The sequence below is a fragment of the Pleurodeles waltl genome, chromosome 12 (assembly GCF_031143425.1).
Source record: "Pleurodeles waltl isolate 20211129_DDA chromosome 12, aPleWal1.hap1.20221129, whole genome shotgun sequence".
NCBI lineage: Eukaryota > Metazoa > Chordata > Amphibia > Caudata > Salamandridae > Pleurodeles > Pleurodeles waltl.
Genome location: NC_090451.1, coordinates 22,439,409 through 22,456,938, shown reverse-complemented (window position 1 = coordinate 22,456,938; position 17,530 = coordinate 22,439,409). Strand labels below are relative to the sequence as shown.

General features: G+C 55.0%; 2 protein-coding genes across 2 annotated transcripts in view; one reads left to right on the top strand and one right to left on the bottom strand.

Annotated features, from left to right (window-relative positions):
- Positions 1-337: 337 nt before the first annotated feature.
- LOC138267021 (uncharacterized) overlaps positions 338-17,530 on the bottom strand; it is a 32,331-nt gene continuing 15,138 nt past the window's right edge. Inside the window, exon 10 of the mRNA XM_069215868.1 lies at positions 338-378. Within this exon, the coding sequence (XP_069071969.1) occupies positions 338-378 (41 nt within the window). The remainder of the gene's footprint in view (positions 379-17,530) is intronic.
- Positions 11,910-17,530, top strand: part of ARID3A (AT-rich interaction domain 3A) — a 161,111-nt gene continuing 155,490 nt past the window's right edge. Inside the window, exon 1 of the mRNA XM_069218352.1 lies at positions 11,910-11,964. The gene's annotated coding sequence lies outside the window, so the exon portion shown is untranslated. The remainder of the gene's footprint in view (positions 11,965-17,530) is intronic.

The following is a 17,530-nucleotide window of genomic DNA, read 5'->3' as shown; positions in this document are numbered from 1 at the left end:
TTCGAAATAAAGAATTTTTGAATCTATTAAGGACGCGGAGGCTCCGATTATGCTTCCCTTTCTATACTGTATTTTCTCAGCAGCCAATAACCTTGGCCCATATAAATACTCCTGACACATGAGCTCCTCCCCATATAAATACCCCTGACGCATGAGCTCCTCCTCCTTCTTTGCATTCCAAGTCAATAACATTTCAAGGAACATTTCAACCAAGACTCAAACTCCACCAGGGAAAAAACACACTTCCCAAGGACTTGAAGTCAGCAGAAAACCCAGAGGAAAAAATTGGTCTTCAACTGTTTCTGACGTTGAACTATGCAGTGCGCCAAGCACTCAACTACTTCCTGGTATCAGTGGTGTAACAGCGATTATCCGGTCCTGAAAGGTGAAAACAAGACACAAAAAGCTGTAATCTTCACATTCCACCCTCTGTGTGTAGAATCGGAAAGAAATAACCATACTTCAAATATTAGGGAGGGTACAGTATGAAGCATATGAAAGCATTACCATCAGACATTATAATGAACAAAAAAAACAGCTTAACTCTTTTTTGTAACCGCCTGGGTGGGATAATCTTTGCCTCCGTGTCCTTAGTAGAACTGAAAAATCTTTTATTGTGAATGCTAGAAATGTTTTTATTCTATGACAGGACGAAGGTTCCGATTATGCTAGTTTAAAGCTGATCCATCACAATTGATGCAACATCTAGTATTTTTTTATAGTAAAAACTCTTGAAAGTAGCCTCAAAGGACCAATCCGCAGCTTTTAAAATGTCCTCTAAATGAGGCCCTACATAATATGATTTGGAAGCCATAGGCACCCCTTGTACAATGCGCGCTCTAGGAAGTTGGTTCTGTATATACTATATCAAAATGAGATATAGGGGGTCATTCTGACCCCGGCGGTCATGGACCGCCGGGGCCAGGGTTGGCGGGAGCACCGCCAACAGGCTGGCGTTGCCCCGCGGGGCATTCTGACCGCGGCGGTTTGGCCGCGGTCAGATGCGGAAAACCGGAAGTCTCCCGCCGGTTTTCCGCTGCCCTTTAGAATCCTCGAGCTGCGCCGCCATGGGGATTCTGACAGCCCATACCGCCATCCTGTTCCTGGCGGTTCTCCCGCCAGGAACAGGATGGCGGTATGGGTTGTCGTGGGGCCCCTGGGGGCCCCTGCAGTGCCCATGCCAATGGCATGGGCACTGCAGGGGCCCCCGTAAGCGGGCCCCACTTTGTATTTCAGTGTCTGCTTTGCAGACACAGAAATACGCGACGGGTGCCACTGCACCCGTCGCACCTTCCCACTCCGCCGGCTCAATTCTGAGCCGGCGTCCTCGTGGGAAGGCTCTTTTGCACTGGGCTGGCGGGCGGCCTTTTGGCGGCCGCCCGCCAGCCCAGTGCAAAAGCCAGAATCACCGCAGCGGTCTAATGACCGCGGAGCGGTGTTCTGGAGGGGGGAACTCTGGCGGGCGGCCTCCGCCGCCCGTCAGGGTTAGAATCACCCCCATAGTGTGCACAGAGTCCAGGGGTTCCCCAAGAGGCTTGACAGAGACAATAATAGATAATACTAATGCTCTATTTGTGATAGTGTGGTCGAGCAGTCAGGCTTATCAGAGGGTAGTGTTAAGCATTTGTTGTACACACACAGGCAATTAGTGAAAACACCCACTCAATGACTTAACTCCAGACCAATAGGTTTTTATATAGAAAAATATTATTTTGTTAATTTATTTCTAGAACCGCAATATTCATTCATTTAGCAGGTAAGTACATTAAATGAAAGGTACTTTGCATAGTAATACTTAGAACTTTAAATGGAATCAACAATTGTAGGATGTTGGCCTGGCTTATAGTGGGTACCTGATGGTACTTACACCCTGTGCCAGGTCCAGTTATCCCTTATTAGTAGATTAGGAGTGTTCTAGCAGCCTAGACTGATGGAGGTAGCTATAGCAGAGCAGCTTAGGCTGAACTAGGAGACATGCAAAGCTCCTACTATATCACTTATATCATATAGCACTATATCATAAGAAACACAATACTCAGAGTTACTAAAAATAAAGGTACTTTATTTAAGTGAAATGTGCCAAAAATATCTCCGAGGATATACTTCCTTAGGAGGTAAGTAAAATACACAAAATATACACACAAACCAAAATCACGTAAGTAAACAGTTAGAAAAGTAGTCAAACACTGCAGAATACAATAGGATGCAATAGGCCTAGGGACATCACAAACCATATACTAAGAAAGTGGAATGTGAACCACTTAGGGACCCCTGGCCTAGTGAAGTGTGTAGAGGGTCGCTGTGAGTGTAAGAAAACACTAAGGGTGTCCAAGATACCCCACCCCAAGACCCTGGAAAGTAGGAGTAAAGTGATACTACTTCCCCAGAAACACACTAAAGTCATGATAGGAGATTCTGCAAAGACCACAACAGACTGCAAAGCACTGAAGATGGATTCCTGGACCTGAGGACCTGTAAAGGAAGGGGACCAAGTCCAAGAGTCACGAGGTGTCGGGGGGGGGGGCAGGAGCCCACTAAACCCCGGATGAAGGTGTAAAATGGCTGCCTCCGGATGGAAGAAGCTGAAGATTCTGCAACAACGAAAGGTGCCAGGAACTTCTCCTTTGTGCAGAAGATGCCCCACGGTGTGCTGGAGGATGCAGCATTGTTTCTTTGGAGAAAAACCGCAACCAAGCCTTGCTAGCTGCAAAGGTCACAGTTAAAGGAAAAGGGTGCTGCCCGGGCCCAGGAAGGACCAGGAGGTCGCCACTTGGAAGAAGAGACAGAGGGGGCTCTCAGCAACACAGAGAGCCCACACACAAGAAGGCAGCACCCGCAGAAGTACTTGAACACAGGTTCAAGAAAACTGAGCACAGCGGTCGTCTCAACACTACAAAAGGGGGTCCCACGAGGCCAGTGGTCAACTCAGCGAGTTGAGCAACGCAGGACGGAGTGCTGGGGACCTAGGCTCTGCTGTGCATGAAGGATTCCTTGCAAAAGTGCACAGAAGCCCTAGCAGCTGCAGTTCACGCAGTACACAGGATTACTGTCTGGAGCGGGGAGACAAGGACTTACCTCCTCCAAATTTGGACAGAAGGACCTCTGGACTGTCGGGGTCACTTGGATCCAGCTCCTGTGTTCCAGGGACCACGCTCGTCAGGAGGAGAGGGGTCCCAGAGTACCAGTGATGCTGAGGTTTGGTGCCTGCGTTAGCAGGGGGAAGATTCAGTCGACCCACGGGAGATCTCTTCGTGGCTTCCAGTGCAGGGTGAAGGCAGACAGCCCTCAGAGCGTGCACCACCAGGAAACACTTGAGAAAGCCGACAGGATTAGGCGCTACACTGTCGCTGGTAGTTTTCTTGCTACTTTGTTGCAGTTTGGCAGGCGTCCTGGAGCAGTCAGCGGTCGATCCTTGGCAGAAGTCGAAGAGGGAGATGCAGAGGAACTCTGGTGAATTCTTGCACATTGTTATCTGAGGAAAAGCCCACTGGAGAGACCCTAAATAGCCCTCAGAGGAGGATTGGCCACCTAGTCAGGTAAGCACCTATCAGGAGGGGTCTCTGACGTCACCTGCTGGCACTGGCCACTCAGAGGCCTCCATTGTGCCCTCACATCTCTGGATTCAAGATGGCAGAGGTCTGGGACACACTGGAGGAGCTCTGGGCACCACCCCTGGGTTGGTAATCTACAGGGGAGAGGCCACTCCCCTTTCCTTTATCCAGTTTCACGCCAGAGCAGGGACTGGGGGTTCCCTGAACTGGCACAGACTGGCTTATGCAAGGAGGGCACCATCTGTGCCCTTCAAAGCATTTCCAGAGGCTGGGGGAGGCTACTCCTCCAGAGCCGTTAACACATATTTCCAAAGGGAGAGGGTGTAACTCCCTCTCTCTGAGCAAATTCTTTGCTCTGCCTTCCTGGGACTGGGCTGCCCAGACCCCAGGAGGGCAGAAGCCTGTCTGTGGGTTGGCAGCAGCGGTAGCTGCAGAGAAAACCCCAGGGAGCTGGTTTGGCAGTACCCGGGCTCCATGGTGGAGCCCCGGGGATGCATGGGATTGGCACCCCAATACCAGATTTGGCATGGAGGAACAATTCCATGATCTTAGACATGTTACATGGCCATATTCCGAGTTACCATTGTGAAGCTACATATAGGTATTGACCTATATGTAGTGCACACGTGTAATGGTGTCCCCGCACTCACAAAGTCTGGGGAAATTGCCCTGAACTATGTGGGGGCACCTTGGCTAGTGCCAGGGTGCCTTCACACTTAGTAACTTTGCACCTAAACTTCACTAAGTGAAGGCTAGACATATAGGTGACTTATAAGTTACTTAAGTGCAGTGTAAAATGGCTGTGAAATAATGTGTGCGTTATTTCACTCAGGCTGCAGTGGCAGTCCTGTGTAAGATTTGTCTGAGCTCCCTATGGGTGGCAAAAGAAATGCTGCAGCCCATAGGGATCTCCTGGAACCCCAATACCCTGGGTACCTAGGTACCATATACTAGGGAATTATAAGGGTGTTCCAGTGTGCCAATTAGAATTGGTAAAAATGGTCACTAGCCTATAGTGACAATTTTAAAGGCAGAGAGAGCATAAGCACTGAGGTTCTGGTTAGCAGAGCCTCAGAGACACAGTTAGGCACTACACAGGTATACACATACAGGCCACAAACTATGAGCACTGGGGTCCTTGCTAGCACGGTCCTAATGAGATGTATAAAACACACTGACAAATAGGGTTTTCACTATGAGCACTGGGGTCCTGGCTAGCAGGATCCCAGTGAGACAGTAAAAACACCCTGACATATACTCACAAACAGGCCAAAAGTGGGGGTAACAATGCTAGAAATAGGCTACTTTCCTACAACAATGTACACACTTTTCTTTAAAATGGCAAAAAGCTATTTTAAAAGTGGATACTGCGATTTTCAACAGTTCATGGGGGAGGTAAGTATAGTACAGTTTCCAGGGCATAGGTAGCCCACTGTTGGGGGTCCAAGATAACCCCAAACACCCAGCACCACCAACACAGGGCCAATTAAGTGCAGAGGTCAAACACGAGCCAAAATAACAGGGGCCCCTATAGAGAGAGGGGGTACTCCGGTTCCGGTCTGCTTGCAGGTAAGTTCCTGCGTTGTCGGAGGGCAGACCAGTAGGGTTTGGAGGAGTGCTGGAGGGGTCCCAGGTAGGCACAAAAACCACACCCTCAGCGGCACGGGTGCATCCGGGTGCAGTGTGCAAACAGGGTGTCAGTTTCTCAATAGAACTCTATGGAGGGACACAGGGGTCACTTAGGCGCTGAAGGCAGGGCACAGGGGGTCCTCTTGGGCAAGCCACCGACTGGGCAAGGGTGACGGCCACCTGCTGGTCGTTGCTGCTTTGGTGGTTGGTTTGTCTTTGGGCTGGGGTCTGAGGGTGCAGTGCTTCTCCAGGCGACGGATATCTTCGTCCCGGGCAGTCGCTGTCAGGGGGGTCCTCGGGATTCCCTATGCAGGCATCGCTGTGGGGATATAGAGAGGTCAGCCCAGGGTGGAATCGCCTGGGGAGCCTCTCTGGCTAGCTGGTTTCTCTGGACATGGGCCGGGGGCGTCGGCCGGGGGCGTCGGGTGCACAGTATTTGGACTCACGCTTCTGGAGTGAGGTAGGAGTCCCTTTAAAGATGGTTTCTTTGTCTTCTTTTTGGATAGGTCCGCTGTCCACTGGAGTTTCTTGGTCTACGATGATGCAGGCAGTCCCCTGGAGGCTTTTCATGGGTCGCTGGTCCTGCAGAATGATTTCCTTCTTCTCTTGCAGCTTTTTGAAGCAGGAGACGGACCGGTAGGGCTGGGCCCGAGTCAGATGTTGTCTCCTTCTCTTCTTTGCAGGCTTTTCAGCTCAGCAGTTCTTCTTCTTTCTTAAGGTCGTCAGGAATCTGAAGATCTGGGTTCAGGGTTGCCCCTAAATACTAAATTGAGGGATGTGTTAGGGTCAGGGGGCAGTAGCCAATGGCTACTGTCCCTAAGGGTGGCTACACCCTCCTTGTGCGCCCCTCCCTCTGGGGTGGGGGGCACATCCCTATCCCTATTGGTCTTAATCCTCCAAAGCAAGATGGAAGATTTCTCAAGGAGGGGGGTCACTTCAGCTCTGGACACCTTAGGGGTGTTCCTGGCTGAGGGGGTGACTCCTTGTTTTTCTCATTATCTCTCTGGACTTGCAGCCTAAAGTGGGGGCTCGTCCGGGGGACGGGCATCTCCACTTGCTGAAGTGACCTGGGGCATAACACCAGGCTTGAGCCTTTGATGCTCACCGCCAGGTGTTACAGTTCCTGCAGGGGGAGGTGAGAAGCACCTCCACCCAGTGCAGGCTTTGTTTCTGACCACGGAGGCACTCACCCCATGTGGTCAGAAACCCGTTTGGAAGTGGCAGGCTGGCATAGACCGGTCAGCCTTGCATTAGCAGTTGGGCGAACATACAGGAGGCATCTCTAAGATGCCCTCTGTGTAAATTTTTCAATAAATCCCACACTGGCATCAGTGTGGATTTCTAGTGCTGAGACGTTTGATACCAAACTTTCCAGTATTCAGTGTAGCCATTATGGAGCTGTGGAGTTCGTAATGACAAACTCCCGGACCATATACTCAGTATGGCTACCCTGCACTTACAATGTCAAAGAATTGACTTAGACACTGTAGGGGCATAGAGCTCATGCAGCTATGCCCTCACCTGTAGTATAGTGCACCCTGCCTTAGGGATGTAATGCCTGCCAGAGGGGCGACTTACCTATGCCACAGGCTGTGGTTGGTGAGCATGGTACCCTGAGGGGAGTGCCATGCTGACTTTGTCTTTTCTCCCCACTAGTACACACAAACTGCAAAGCAGTGTGCATGCACTGAGTGAGGGGTCCCTGGGGTGGCATAATACATGCTGCAGCCCTTAGGGACCGTCCCTGGTCACAGGGCCCTTGGAACCAGGGGCACCTTTTACAAGGGACTGTGTGCCAGGGCTGTGCCAATTGTGGAAACAAAGGTACAGTTTTAGGAAAAGAACACTGGTGCTGGGGCCTGGTTAGCAGGGCCCCAGCACACTTCCAATCAAAGCTGGCATCAACACTAGGCAAAAAGTGGGGGGTGACCATGCCAACAGTGGCATTTTCCTACACAACCTACCCCCCACCCCCCAAACGAAAAAGGATGAGACTATCCTTTCCCAAGAGAGTCTTCATTTTCTAAGTGGAAGAACCTGGAAAGGCCATCTGCATTGACATGGGCAGTCCCAGGTCTGTGTTCCACTACAAAATCCATTCCCTGTAGGGAGATGAACCACCTCAACAGTTTAGGGTTCTCTTCTTTCATCTGCATAAGCCATCTGAGAGGTCTGTGGTCAGTTTGAACAATAAAGTGAGTACCAAAGAGGTATGGTCTCAGCTTTTTCAGTGACCAAACTACAGCAAAGGCTTCCCTCTCAATGGCACTCCAACGCTGCTCCCTGGGGAGTAACCTCCTGCTAATGAAAGCAACAGGCTGGTCAAGGCCATCGTCATTGGTTTGGGATAGGACTGCTCCTAACCCATGTTCAGAGGCATCTGTCTGCACAATGAATTGCTTTGAATAATCTGGAACTTTTAGAACTGGTGCTGAGCACATATCTTGTTTTATGGTGTCAAAGGCCTTTTGACAGTCTAGGGTCCAGTTTACCTTCTTGGGCAGTTTCTTAGAGGTCAATTCTGTGAGGGGTGTCACAATGGACCCATATCCCTTCACAAACCTCCTGTAGTATCCAGTCAAGCCAAGGAATGCTCTGACTTGGGTCTGGGTGTTTGGAGCTTCCCTGCCCAGAATTGTCTGGATCTTGGGCTGTAAAGGTTGTACTTGGCATCCACCTACAAGGTGGCCCAAGTATACAACGGTGCCCTGCCCTATGTGGCATTTGGATGCCTTGATAGAGAGGCCTGCCGCTTGCAGGGCCTGCAAAACCTTCCTAAGGTGGACCAGGAGATCCTGCCAGTTGGAACTAAAGACAGCAATATCGTCAAGATAAGCTGCACTAAAGGACTCCAAACCACCAAGGACTTGATTCACCAACCTTTGAAAGGTGGCAGGGGCATTCTTTAAGCCAAAGGACATAACAATAAACTGATAATGCCCATCAGGTGTTGAGAATGCTGTTTTCTCTTTTGCTCTAGGTGCCATCTTAATTTGCCAGTACCCTGCAGTTAAGTCAGAGGTACTCAGAAATTTGGCTGCACCTAACTTGTCAATCAGTTCATCTGCTTTGGGTATGGGGTGAGCATCTGTCTTGGTGGCAGAGTTGAGCCCTCTGTAATCCACACAAAATCTCAGTTCTCTCTTTCCATCCTTAGTATGAGGTTTGGGGACTAGGACCACTGGGCTATCAGAGTGCTCTATTACCCCTAAATACAGCATCTTGTGGACTTCCACGTCGATGCTCTCTTTGACTTGGTCAGACTGTCTGAATATTTTGTTTTTGACAGGGAACTTCTCTCCTCTGTCCACATCATGGGTACACAGATGTGTTTGACAAGGGGTCAAAGAGAAGAGCTCAGCATACTGCTCCAGGACTTGCTTACAGTCAGCTTACTGCTGGGCAGAGAGGGTGTCTGAATAGACCACTCCATCTACTGTCCCATCCTTAGGGTCATCTGAGAGGCGGTCAGGGAGAGGTTCACTCTCTGCTACCTGATCCTCATCAGTAACCATCAGCATGGTTATATCTGCCCTATCATTATAGAGCTTAAGGTGGTTAACATGGATCACCCTCTTGGGTGTCCTGCTAGTGCCCAGGTCCACCAAGTAAGAGACCTGACTCTTTTTCTCAAGAACTGGGTAAGGGCCACTCCATCTGTCCTAAAGTGCCCTGGGAGCCACAGGTTCCAGAGCCCAGACTTTCTGCTCTAGTTGGAATTGAACCATTGCAGCCTTTTGGTCATACCACAACTTCTGGAGTTGTTGGCTGGCCTCAAGGTTTTTGGATGCCTTTTCCATGTACTCAGCCATCCTTGAGTGGAGGCCAAGCACAAACTCCACCAGATCTTCCTTAGGCTAATGGAGAGGTCTATCCCAGCCCTCTTTAACAAGTGCCAGTGGTCCGCTTACAGGGTGGCCAAACAGAAGCTCGAAGGGGAAAACCCCTACTCCCTTCTGTGGCACCTCTCTGTAGGCAAAAAGCAAGCATGGCAGGAGGACATCCCATCTCCTTTTGAGTTTTTCAGGGAGCCCCATGATCATGTCCTTCAATGTCTTGTTAAACCTTTCAACCTTTCAACAAGGCCATTGGTTTGTGGATGATAAGGTGTGGTGAACTTATAAGTCACCCACACTCATTCCACATATGTTTGAGGTAAGCTGACATGAACTTGGTACCTCTGTGGGAAACCACCTCCTTGGGGAACCCACACTGGTAGTGATACTAATTAGGGCCTTAGCTACTGCTGGGGCATTAGTTGACCTAAGGGGAATTGCTTCAGGGTATCTGTTAGCATGGTCCACTACTACCAGTATGTATTGGTTCCCTGAGGCTGTGGTAGGATCAAGTGGAACCACAATGTCCACACCAACCCTTTCAAAGGGGACCCCACCACTGGAAGTAGAATGAGGGGGGCCTTTGGATGGCTACCTGTCTTGCCACTGGCTTGACAGGTGACACCGCAGCTACAAAACTCCCTTATCTTCTGGGACACGTTGGGCCAATAGAAATGGTTGACAAATCTTTCCCAAATCTTGGTTTGTCCCAATTTAGGAGCTCTGGTTGCTCCTAAATTGCCCTTTTCTGAAGCGACCTTTGGTGTTGCGGTTCCTGGAAAGATAGAAGGTGAAGGACTGATCTTGGTAACCACCTCTGCCTCTTTGATAATAGTCTCTTTGAGTCTCTCTGCAGGCCTTGCTTGTATCCACAGCCGAAAGCTCGCCCCCTAAAGCATCCGGCCCTGTTTAAAAGTGGGTGGAGGACTTTTGTAATAGAACCCTGGGCCTTGTCCAGGTTGGAATAAGTTGCACCAAAGGGTGCTTCAAAAACGAGACACTGAGGTGAAGGCCAGCCTCCGAGGAGGCTAAATCGGATAGTTTAGGGTCCAACTTCAGTAATATGGATCTGCAACATTCTCTAGAAATAGCACAGTTCACGTTACCCAGCAGGCATATGGCACGCTGGGCCCACTCCACCAAAACTTTCGCATCAATCAGCACCTGAGATTCTTTGGAGTGGAAAGCCATCTCCAGGATCTTTGTCAATGGAACCGACATATCCAATAGCTTGTCGTGACATGCTTTCCATGCCCAATCTAACTCCTTCTTAGGGTCTTTGGTGTAGTTTTTAGGGTAGGTAACAATGGTAGGGTCCACCTTTGGGGTGTCTGTCACCTTGTCAGGTAAGTCTGGGCATTGAGACCTCAGTCGTGCACTAAAACCCCAAGAAAATAGGCCATCACCAAGTGTAAATTCACATAGGAAGTGAAAAGAAAAACAGGTCTGTATACGCTCTGGGCAGTGCCTCTGCAAATTTTACAACCCTGCCGAGCACAGTCGAGTCAGGATGTCAGTGGGAGCCAGAATAATCACTGCAAGGTGTCGTGGGGCAAAATCGCATGTCCCTGCGCTCTCTGAGACGAGTGTGCCAATCCCGGTTTCCAAATTTTCTCTCCACAAATTAAAAAACGTATGCAAAAATTGCCTTGCTTTGGAGGGTCGAACTGCCTCACACCGCTCCTGTGTCGCACACTAGGGAGACACAGTGCGAACAACCAAAGCACAATGTTATAATTAGACAAACACCTTATGTAAAAGTAAATGAGAATGCACTCAACGGGCTGCGCGCAGCAAAGAGAGAGGAGGAGTTTATGCATCAGGAGTATTTATATGGGCCATCTCTATGGTTTACCGTGTGACTGTTTTGTTTACTGTAAGGTTATTGGATGCTGAGAAAATACAGCATAGAAAGGGAAGCATAATCGTAGCCTCCTGTCCTCACATAGACTCTGAGCCTCAGGTCTTTACATAGCAGCATAATCCTCCTGTCCCTCCTGACATTGAATGCAGGACTCTCCCGGGGTGCGTATTTTGGAGACAATCCCTGACTCCCTTGGCCTGCATTTGGAGATGGTCCCTGAGGTTGCATAGTGTGCACTTTGCAGACCGTCCCTGAGGCTCTCCGCGGTTTGAACTCGTTCCCTGTTCTCACGGGCCTGCACTTTGCCGACAGTCCCCTAACACTGCTGAGCCTGCACTTTGCTGACGGTCCCTGGCTCTGGCGACCACCAGTTTGTAGATGGTACTTGACCCTCCCTTTCGTCTGCTCTATGGTGATGCTCCCTGACCTACCCAAAGTGTGCACTTTGTGGACACTCCCTGACCCTTTGAGAGACTGACTCTCTTCGGTCTTTACTTTGCAAAAAGTTTTTGAGTCCTTCCGGGGCTGCACTTTGCAGACGCTCCCTGCGACCTGCGTGTCTGCAGAGCACTGAGGTTTGTGGCTAACCCTGCGATGCACGTTGCAGGCGGGCCATGGTTTGCCTGAGGGTGTACACTTTGCAGACGCTCCCGGGTTCTCGCGAGAGCTGCACTTTGCAGACGGCCCCTGGTCCCCCTGTGCTCTGCGTGTCTGTACTGTAGGTTGTAGTTAATCCTGTCTATGCACTTCGCAGACGGTCCCCGGTTTTCCTGAGGTGTACACTTTGCAGACGGTCCCTGGTTCTCGCGAGAGCTGCACGTTGCAGACGGTCCCTGGTTCTCGCGAGAGCTGCTCTTTGCAGACGGTCCCTGGTTCTCGCGAGAGCTGCTCTTTGCAGACGCTCCCTGCTGGCTTGTAGCAGTTTCTCTGATTCACGAGTCTGGAATTTACATCTCATTGGCTGGTCGTTGACCAATGAGGCGTCGGCCCGTGGCCACGCCCCCGGGAGGGGGGGCAGGGCATTAAAACAAACACTATTACAATAAAAGCAGATTAAAGACCCGGCGGAGCGCGGCCCAGAGGGGTAAGAGGGCAGGGGAGGGCCGGAGGGGAGCGGGAGTAAGCGGGGAGGAGATCCGGGGTGCTGAGGGGCAGGAGAGACCCAGAGGGGAGACCAGGGGTGTTGAGGGGCAGGAGGGCGAGACCAGGGGTGTTGAGGGGCAGGAGGGCGAGACCAGGGGTGTTGAGGGGCAGGGGAGGGTAGAGGGGTTGGAGGGGACACCAGGGGTGTTGAGGGGCAGGAGAGGCCTGGAGGGGAGAGGAGTTGGAGGGGAGACCAGGGGTGTTGAGGGGCAGGAGAGGGCTGGATGGGAGGGTATAGGGGCTGGAGGGGAGAGCAGGGGTGTTGAGGGGCTGGAGGGGAGAGCAGGGGTGTTGAGGGGCTGGAGGGGAGAGCAGGGGTGTTGAGGGGCTGGAGGGGAGAGCAGGGATGTTGGGGGGCAGGGGGCTGGAGGGGAGAGCAGGGATGTTGGGGGGCAGGGGGCTGGAGGGGAGAGCAGGGGTGTTGAGGGGCAGGGGGCTGGAGGTGAGAGCAGGGGTGTTGAGGGGCTGGAGGGGAGAGCAGGGGTGTTGAGGGGCTGGAGGGGAGAGCAGGGGTGTTGAGGGGCAGGGGGCTGGAGGGGAGAGCAGGGATGTTGGGGGGCAGGGGGCTGGAGGGGAGAGCAGGGGTGTTGAGGGGCTGGAGGGGAGAGCAGGGATGTTGGGGGGCAGGGGGCTGGAGGGGAGAGCAGGGGTGTTGAGGGGCTGGAGGGGAGAGCAGGGGTGTTGAGGGGCAGGGGGCTGGAGGGGAGAGCAGGGGTGTTGAGGGGCTGGAGGGGAGAGCAGGGGTGTTGAGGGGCAGGGGGCTGGAGGGGAGAGCAGGGATGTTGGGGGGCAGGGGGCTGGAGGGGAGAGCAGGGGTGTTGAGGGGCTGGAGGGGAGAGCAGGGGTGTTGAGGGGCAGGGGGCTGGAGGGGAGAGCAGGGGTGTTGAGGGGCTGGAGGGGAGAGCAGGGGTGTTGAGGGGCAGGGGGCTGGAGGGGAGAGCAGGGGTGTTGAGGGGCAGGGGAGGGTAGAGGGGTTGGAGGGGACACCAGGGGTGTTGAGGGGCAGGAGAGGGCTGGAGGGGAGAGGAGTTGGAGGGGAGAGCAGGGGTGTTGAGGGGCAGGGGGCTGGAGGGGAGAGCAGGGGTGTTGAGGGGCAGGGGGCTGGAGGGGAGAGCAGGGGTGTTGAGGGGCTGGAGGGGAGAGCAGGGGTGTTGAGGGGCTGGAGGGGAGAGCAGGGGTGTTGAGGGGCTGGAGGGGAGAGCAGGGGTGTTGAGGGGCTGGAGGGGAGAGCAGGGATGTTGGGGGGCAGGGGGCTGGAGGGGAGAGCAGGGATGTTGGGGGGCAGGGGGCTGGAGGGGAGAGCAGGGGTGTTGAGGGGCAGGGGGCTGGAGGTGAGAGCAGGGGTGTTGAGGGGCTGGAGGGGAGAGCAGGGGTGTTGAGGGGCAGGGGGCTGGAGGGGAGAGCAGGGATGTTGGGGGGCAGGGGGCTGGAGGGGAGAGCAGGGGTGTTGAGGGGCTGGAGGGGAGAGCAGGGATGTTGGGGGGCAGGGGGCTGGAGGGGAGAGCAGGGGTGTTGAGGGGCTGGAGGGGAGAGCAGGGGTGTTGAGGGGCAGGGGGCTGGAGGGGAGAGCAGGGGTGTTGAGGGGCTGGAGGGGAGAGCAGGGGTGTTGAGGGGCAGGGGGCTGGAGGGGAGAGCAGGGATGTTGGGGGGCAGGGGGCTGGAGGGGAGAGCAGGGGTGTTGAGGGGCTGGAGGGGAGAGCAGGGGTGTTGAGGGGCAGGGGGCTGGAGGGGAGAGCAGGGGTGTTGAGGGGCTGGAGGGGAGAGCAGGGGTGTTGAGGGGCAGGGGGCTGGAGGGGAGAGCAGGGGTGTTGAGGGGCAGGGGAGGGTAGAGGGGTTGGAGGGGACACCAGGGGTGTTGAGGGGCAGGAGAGGGCTGGAGGGGAGAGGAGTTGGAGGGGAGAGCAGGGGTGTTGAGGGGCAGGGGGCTGGAGGGGAGAGCAGGGGTGTTGAGGGGCAGGGGGCTGGAGGGGAGAGCAGGGGTGTTGAGGGGCTGGAGGGGAGAGCAGGGGTGTTGAGGGGCTGGAGGGGAGAGCAGGGGTGTTGAGGGGCTGGAGGGGAGAGCAGGGGTGTTGAGGGGCTGGAGGGGAGAGCAGGGGTGTTGAGGGGCTGGAGGGGAGAGCAGGGGTGTTGAGGGGCAGGGGGCTGGAGGGGAGAGCAGGGATGTTGGGGGGCAGGGGGCTGGAGGGGAGAGCAGGGGTGTTGAGGGGCTGGAGGGGAGAGCAGGGGTGTTGAGTGGCAGGGGGCTGGAGGGGAGAGCAGGGGTGTTGAGTGGCAGGGGGCTGGAGGGGAGAGCAGGGGTGTTGAGGGGCAGGGGGCTGGAGGGGAGAGCAGGGATGTTGGGGGGCAGGGGGCTGGAGGGGAGAGCAGGGGTGTTGAGGGGCTGGAGGGGAGAGCAGGGATGTTGGGGGGCAGGGGGCTGGAGGGGAGAGCAGGGGTGTTGAGTGGCAGGGGGCTGGAGGGGAGAGCAGGGGTGTTGAGGGGCAGGCGAGGGCTGGAGGGCAGAGCAGGGGCACTGAGGGAAGGGGCAGGAGTGACATGAGGCATTAAGGGGGATGTAGCTCCTGTGGGGGCAGTAAGTACTGGGGTAATGGGAGGGGCTGGGTGGATTGGGGTGTATGGGGGTGAGTGATATGGGGGTATTCCTGGGTAGTGGGCGCAGAGGAGGAGAGGGGTAGGAGGGCGGGGGGCACTATACAGAGGTAGGGGAGTTTGCAGAGTGCCACTGGGGCCCTGATCGGTGGAGGGGTATTACACAAAGGGTAAAAGGGGTCACGAGACGGGGGGGGTCACTTGACTCCTGGGCGGAGGGGGCCCTCGGGGGGCTGGCGGGTCACCCCTCCGGCAGGGTAGGGCCTAGGGTGGGCGCCCGGTGGTCCGTGGGTGCAGTGGTAGGCGTGTGGCTGGTTTACCTGCTGGTGCACCCCTTTGTTGGGGCGGGACTGCACTGCCCAGGCGCGTCAGTCCTTGGTGGGGGGACACAGACCCACTTTGCTGCTCTGGTCTCTCTGGTGGGAGTGGGGGGGAGGGAGGGATGAGGTCTGTGCTCATGGGGTGTGTGGGTGTTTGTGGCCAAGGTGCGGGTCTGTGTGTGTGGTGGTTCTCTGGGTCGGTGGATACCTCCCTGTGTGGTAGTGGAGGGCTGGGGGTGTCTGGATGAACCAGGGTCAGTGGCTTGCTTGTTGCCTGGGGTCTGCACCCCTGTGGCTGAGGGTTTGTGGGTCGTTTGCTGCCACCAGGGGTGTGGATCTGGGGTGTCAGGTGGGTGTGTGTGGCTCAGCTGGGTACATTCCTGTGGCTGTAGCAGTACTTTCTGTCTGGGTGTCGCAGGTTGGTCAGTGGCTGCGGTCTGCATCTCTGGCTGGTTACTGCTTCTTAGCTGACTGGGCATGACATCTAGGGGTAGACACTGGCACGAGAAAAGTTGCTCTGGCATGTTGTTGGATGCCCTTTGGTTCTTCTCAGGTTGGTGGGTGGGGGCGGGTTCTGGGTTGGTGGGTGAGCCTCGTTCCTCAGGCGGCTGGTGATGGATAGCACCTTGTGTGGAGGTCGGTGGGTGACTGCTGTTTCTGTCGGTGTGTGTGTTGTTGCTCAGGTGTGTGGTGGTCGGATCTCTGCTCGCGTTGACTGCAGGCCTTGGAGTCAGCACTGTGGCTGGTGCACTTGTCCCTCAGCCCACTGCTGCTGGGGGGGGGGGGGGGGCTGCCCGCAGGGCACTTTGACAGATGTTTGATTCGCTAGGGCCCGTGCATGGCTGGATACCCAGGACTAGGCTCTGTGGGGCATGGGTTACTGCAGGCCTTGCTGAGGTCCTAGGCCCATGGGTGGCTTCAGGGCCCAGTATGAGCTCCATCGCAGGGTGGCTTTCAGGGCCCAGTGTGAGCTCCATCGCAGGGTGGCTTTCAGGGCCCAGTGTGAGCTCCATCCCAGGGTGGCTTTCAGGGCCCAGTGTGAGCTCCATCCCTGGGTGGCTTTCAGGGCCCAGTGTGAACTCCATCCCTGGGTGGCTGTAGGGCCCAGTGTAAGGCCCTATGGGCGGTTGCTTGCCCTACGGCTGTAATGCATGCCCCATGGCTGGCTTCTTCATTAACCATCCGTGGCCCTGGGGTTTCTGGATGTCTCAGGACTAAGATCTGTAGGCCATGGATGGCAGACTTGTGAGGTCCTAATACCCATGGGCGGCAGCAGGTCACAGGCTGAGCTCATGGGTGACTGCAGGGCGCGGGGTGAGGCCTTAGACAGGTGGGTGTTTTCGGGATGAGACCCTGGCCCTCTGATGACCTCAGGCCCACAGAATTGGCTGGTGCCCGGACTCCATGGGGAAGCCAGTGGACCCCCCTGGTGACTCCTAGGCTCCCAGTGAATGTAGTACTCATGATTCTGGCCTCCTAGAGTGATGCCTTGAGCCCCTCAGGGTGGCTGCAGATATTGGGGTGAGGCCACTGGCCCCCCTGGGTGGTTGCTGGGCCTGAGAGGTTTCTAGGAACCTCAGCGTCTCTGTCATAGAGGGCTCTTAACCCCTTGAGTGTCAGCCCCTTGGACGAGGACTCCGAGCCCAGGGAGTCACTGTTGCACTTCGGATGGGGCCCTGCGACCCCTGTATGGTCGCAGACCTCAGAGTGCAGAATCTGGGCCCCTAGGGCGGCTGCGCTGTTGGGGATGAGGACTCCGTTCGCACAGTAGCAGCAGCCCCTAGTTGGGATCTGATCCGACCAGGGTGACTGCATGTCCTAGGGTGGGGTCTCTGCGAGCCTAGGATCAGGAATCCGTGCCCCTTGGACCAGGCCTCGGTGCACCGCGGGTGGCTGCAGGCCTTGGAGTGAGGACTCTGGCCCCTGAGTGTGCTTTCTTCTTCTTCCAGGGTGGCTCTGTGCCCTAGGGTGAGGGCTCTGTGCCTCTAGGATCAGGACTCTGCCTCCTAGGGTGGCTGCAGGCCTTGGAGGGAGGACTCTGGCCCCTAGTGTGCTTTCTTCTTCCAGGGTGGCTCTGTGCCCTAGGGTGAGGGCTCTGTGCCCCTAGGATCAGGACTCTGTCCCCTAGGGTGGCTGCAGGCCTTGGAGGGAGGACTCTGTCCCCTAGTGTGCCATCTACCTCTTCTAGGGTGAGTTGTATGCCCTAGGGTGAGGTCTCTGTGCCTCTAGGATCAGGACTCTGCCCCCTAGGGAGGCTGCAGGCCTTGGAGGGAGGACTCTGGCCCCTAGTGTGCTTTCTTCTTCCAGGGTGGCTCTGTGCCCCTAGGATCAGGACTCTGTGCCCCTAGGATCAGGACTCTGTCCCCTAGGGTGGCTGCAGGCCTTGGAATGAGGACTCTGGTCCCTAGTGTGCTATCTGTCTGTTCCAGGGTGACATATATGAAGAGAGTGAAGCGTATGGGTCCCATAGGGACTGTAGGCCCAAAAGTGAGGCCTGTATGGATCACAGGGTATGCGCCTGTCTTACGGCGAGACCTCTAGGCCCTAATGTGACTGTAGGTCCTAGGGTGAGACCTGTTTCACCAAGAGAGGGTTCAG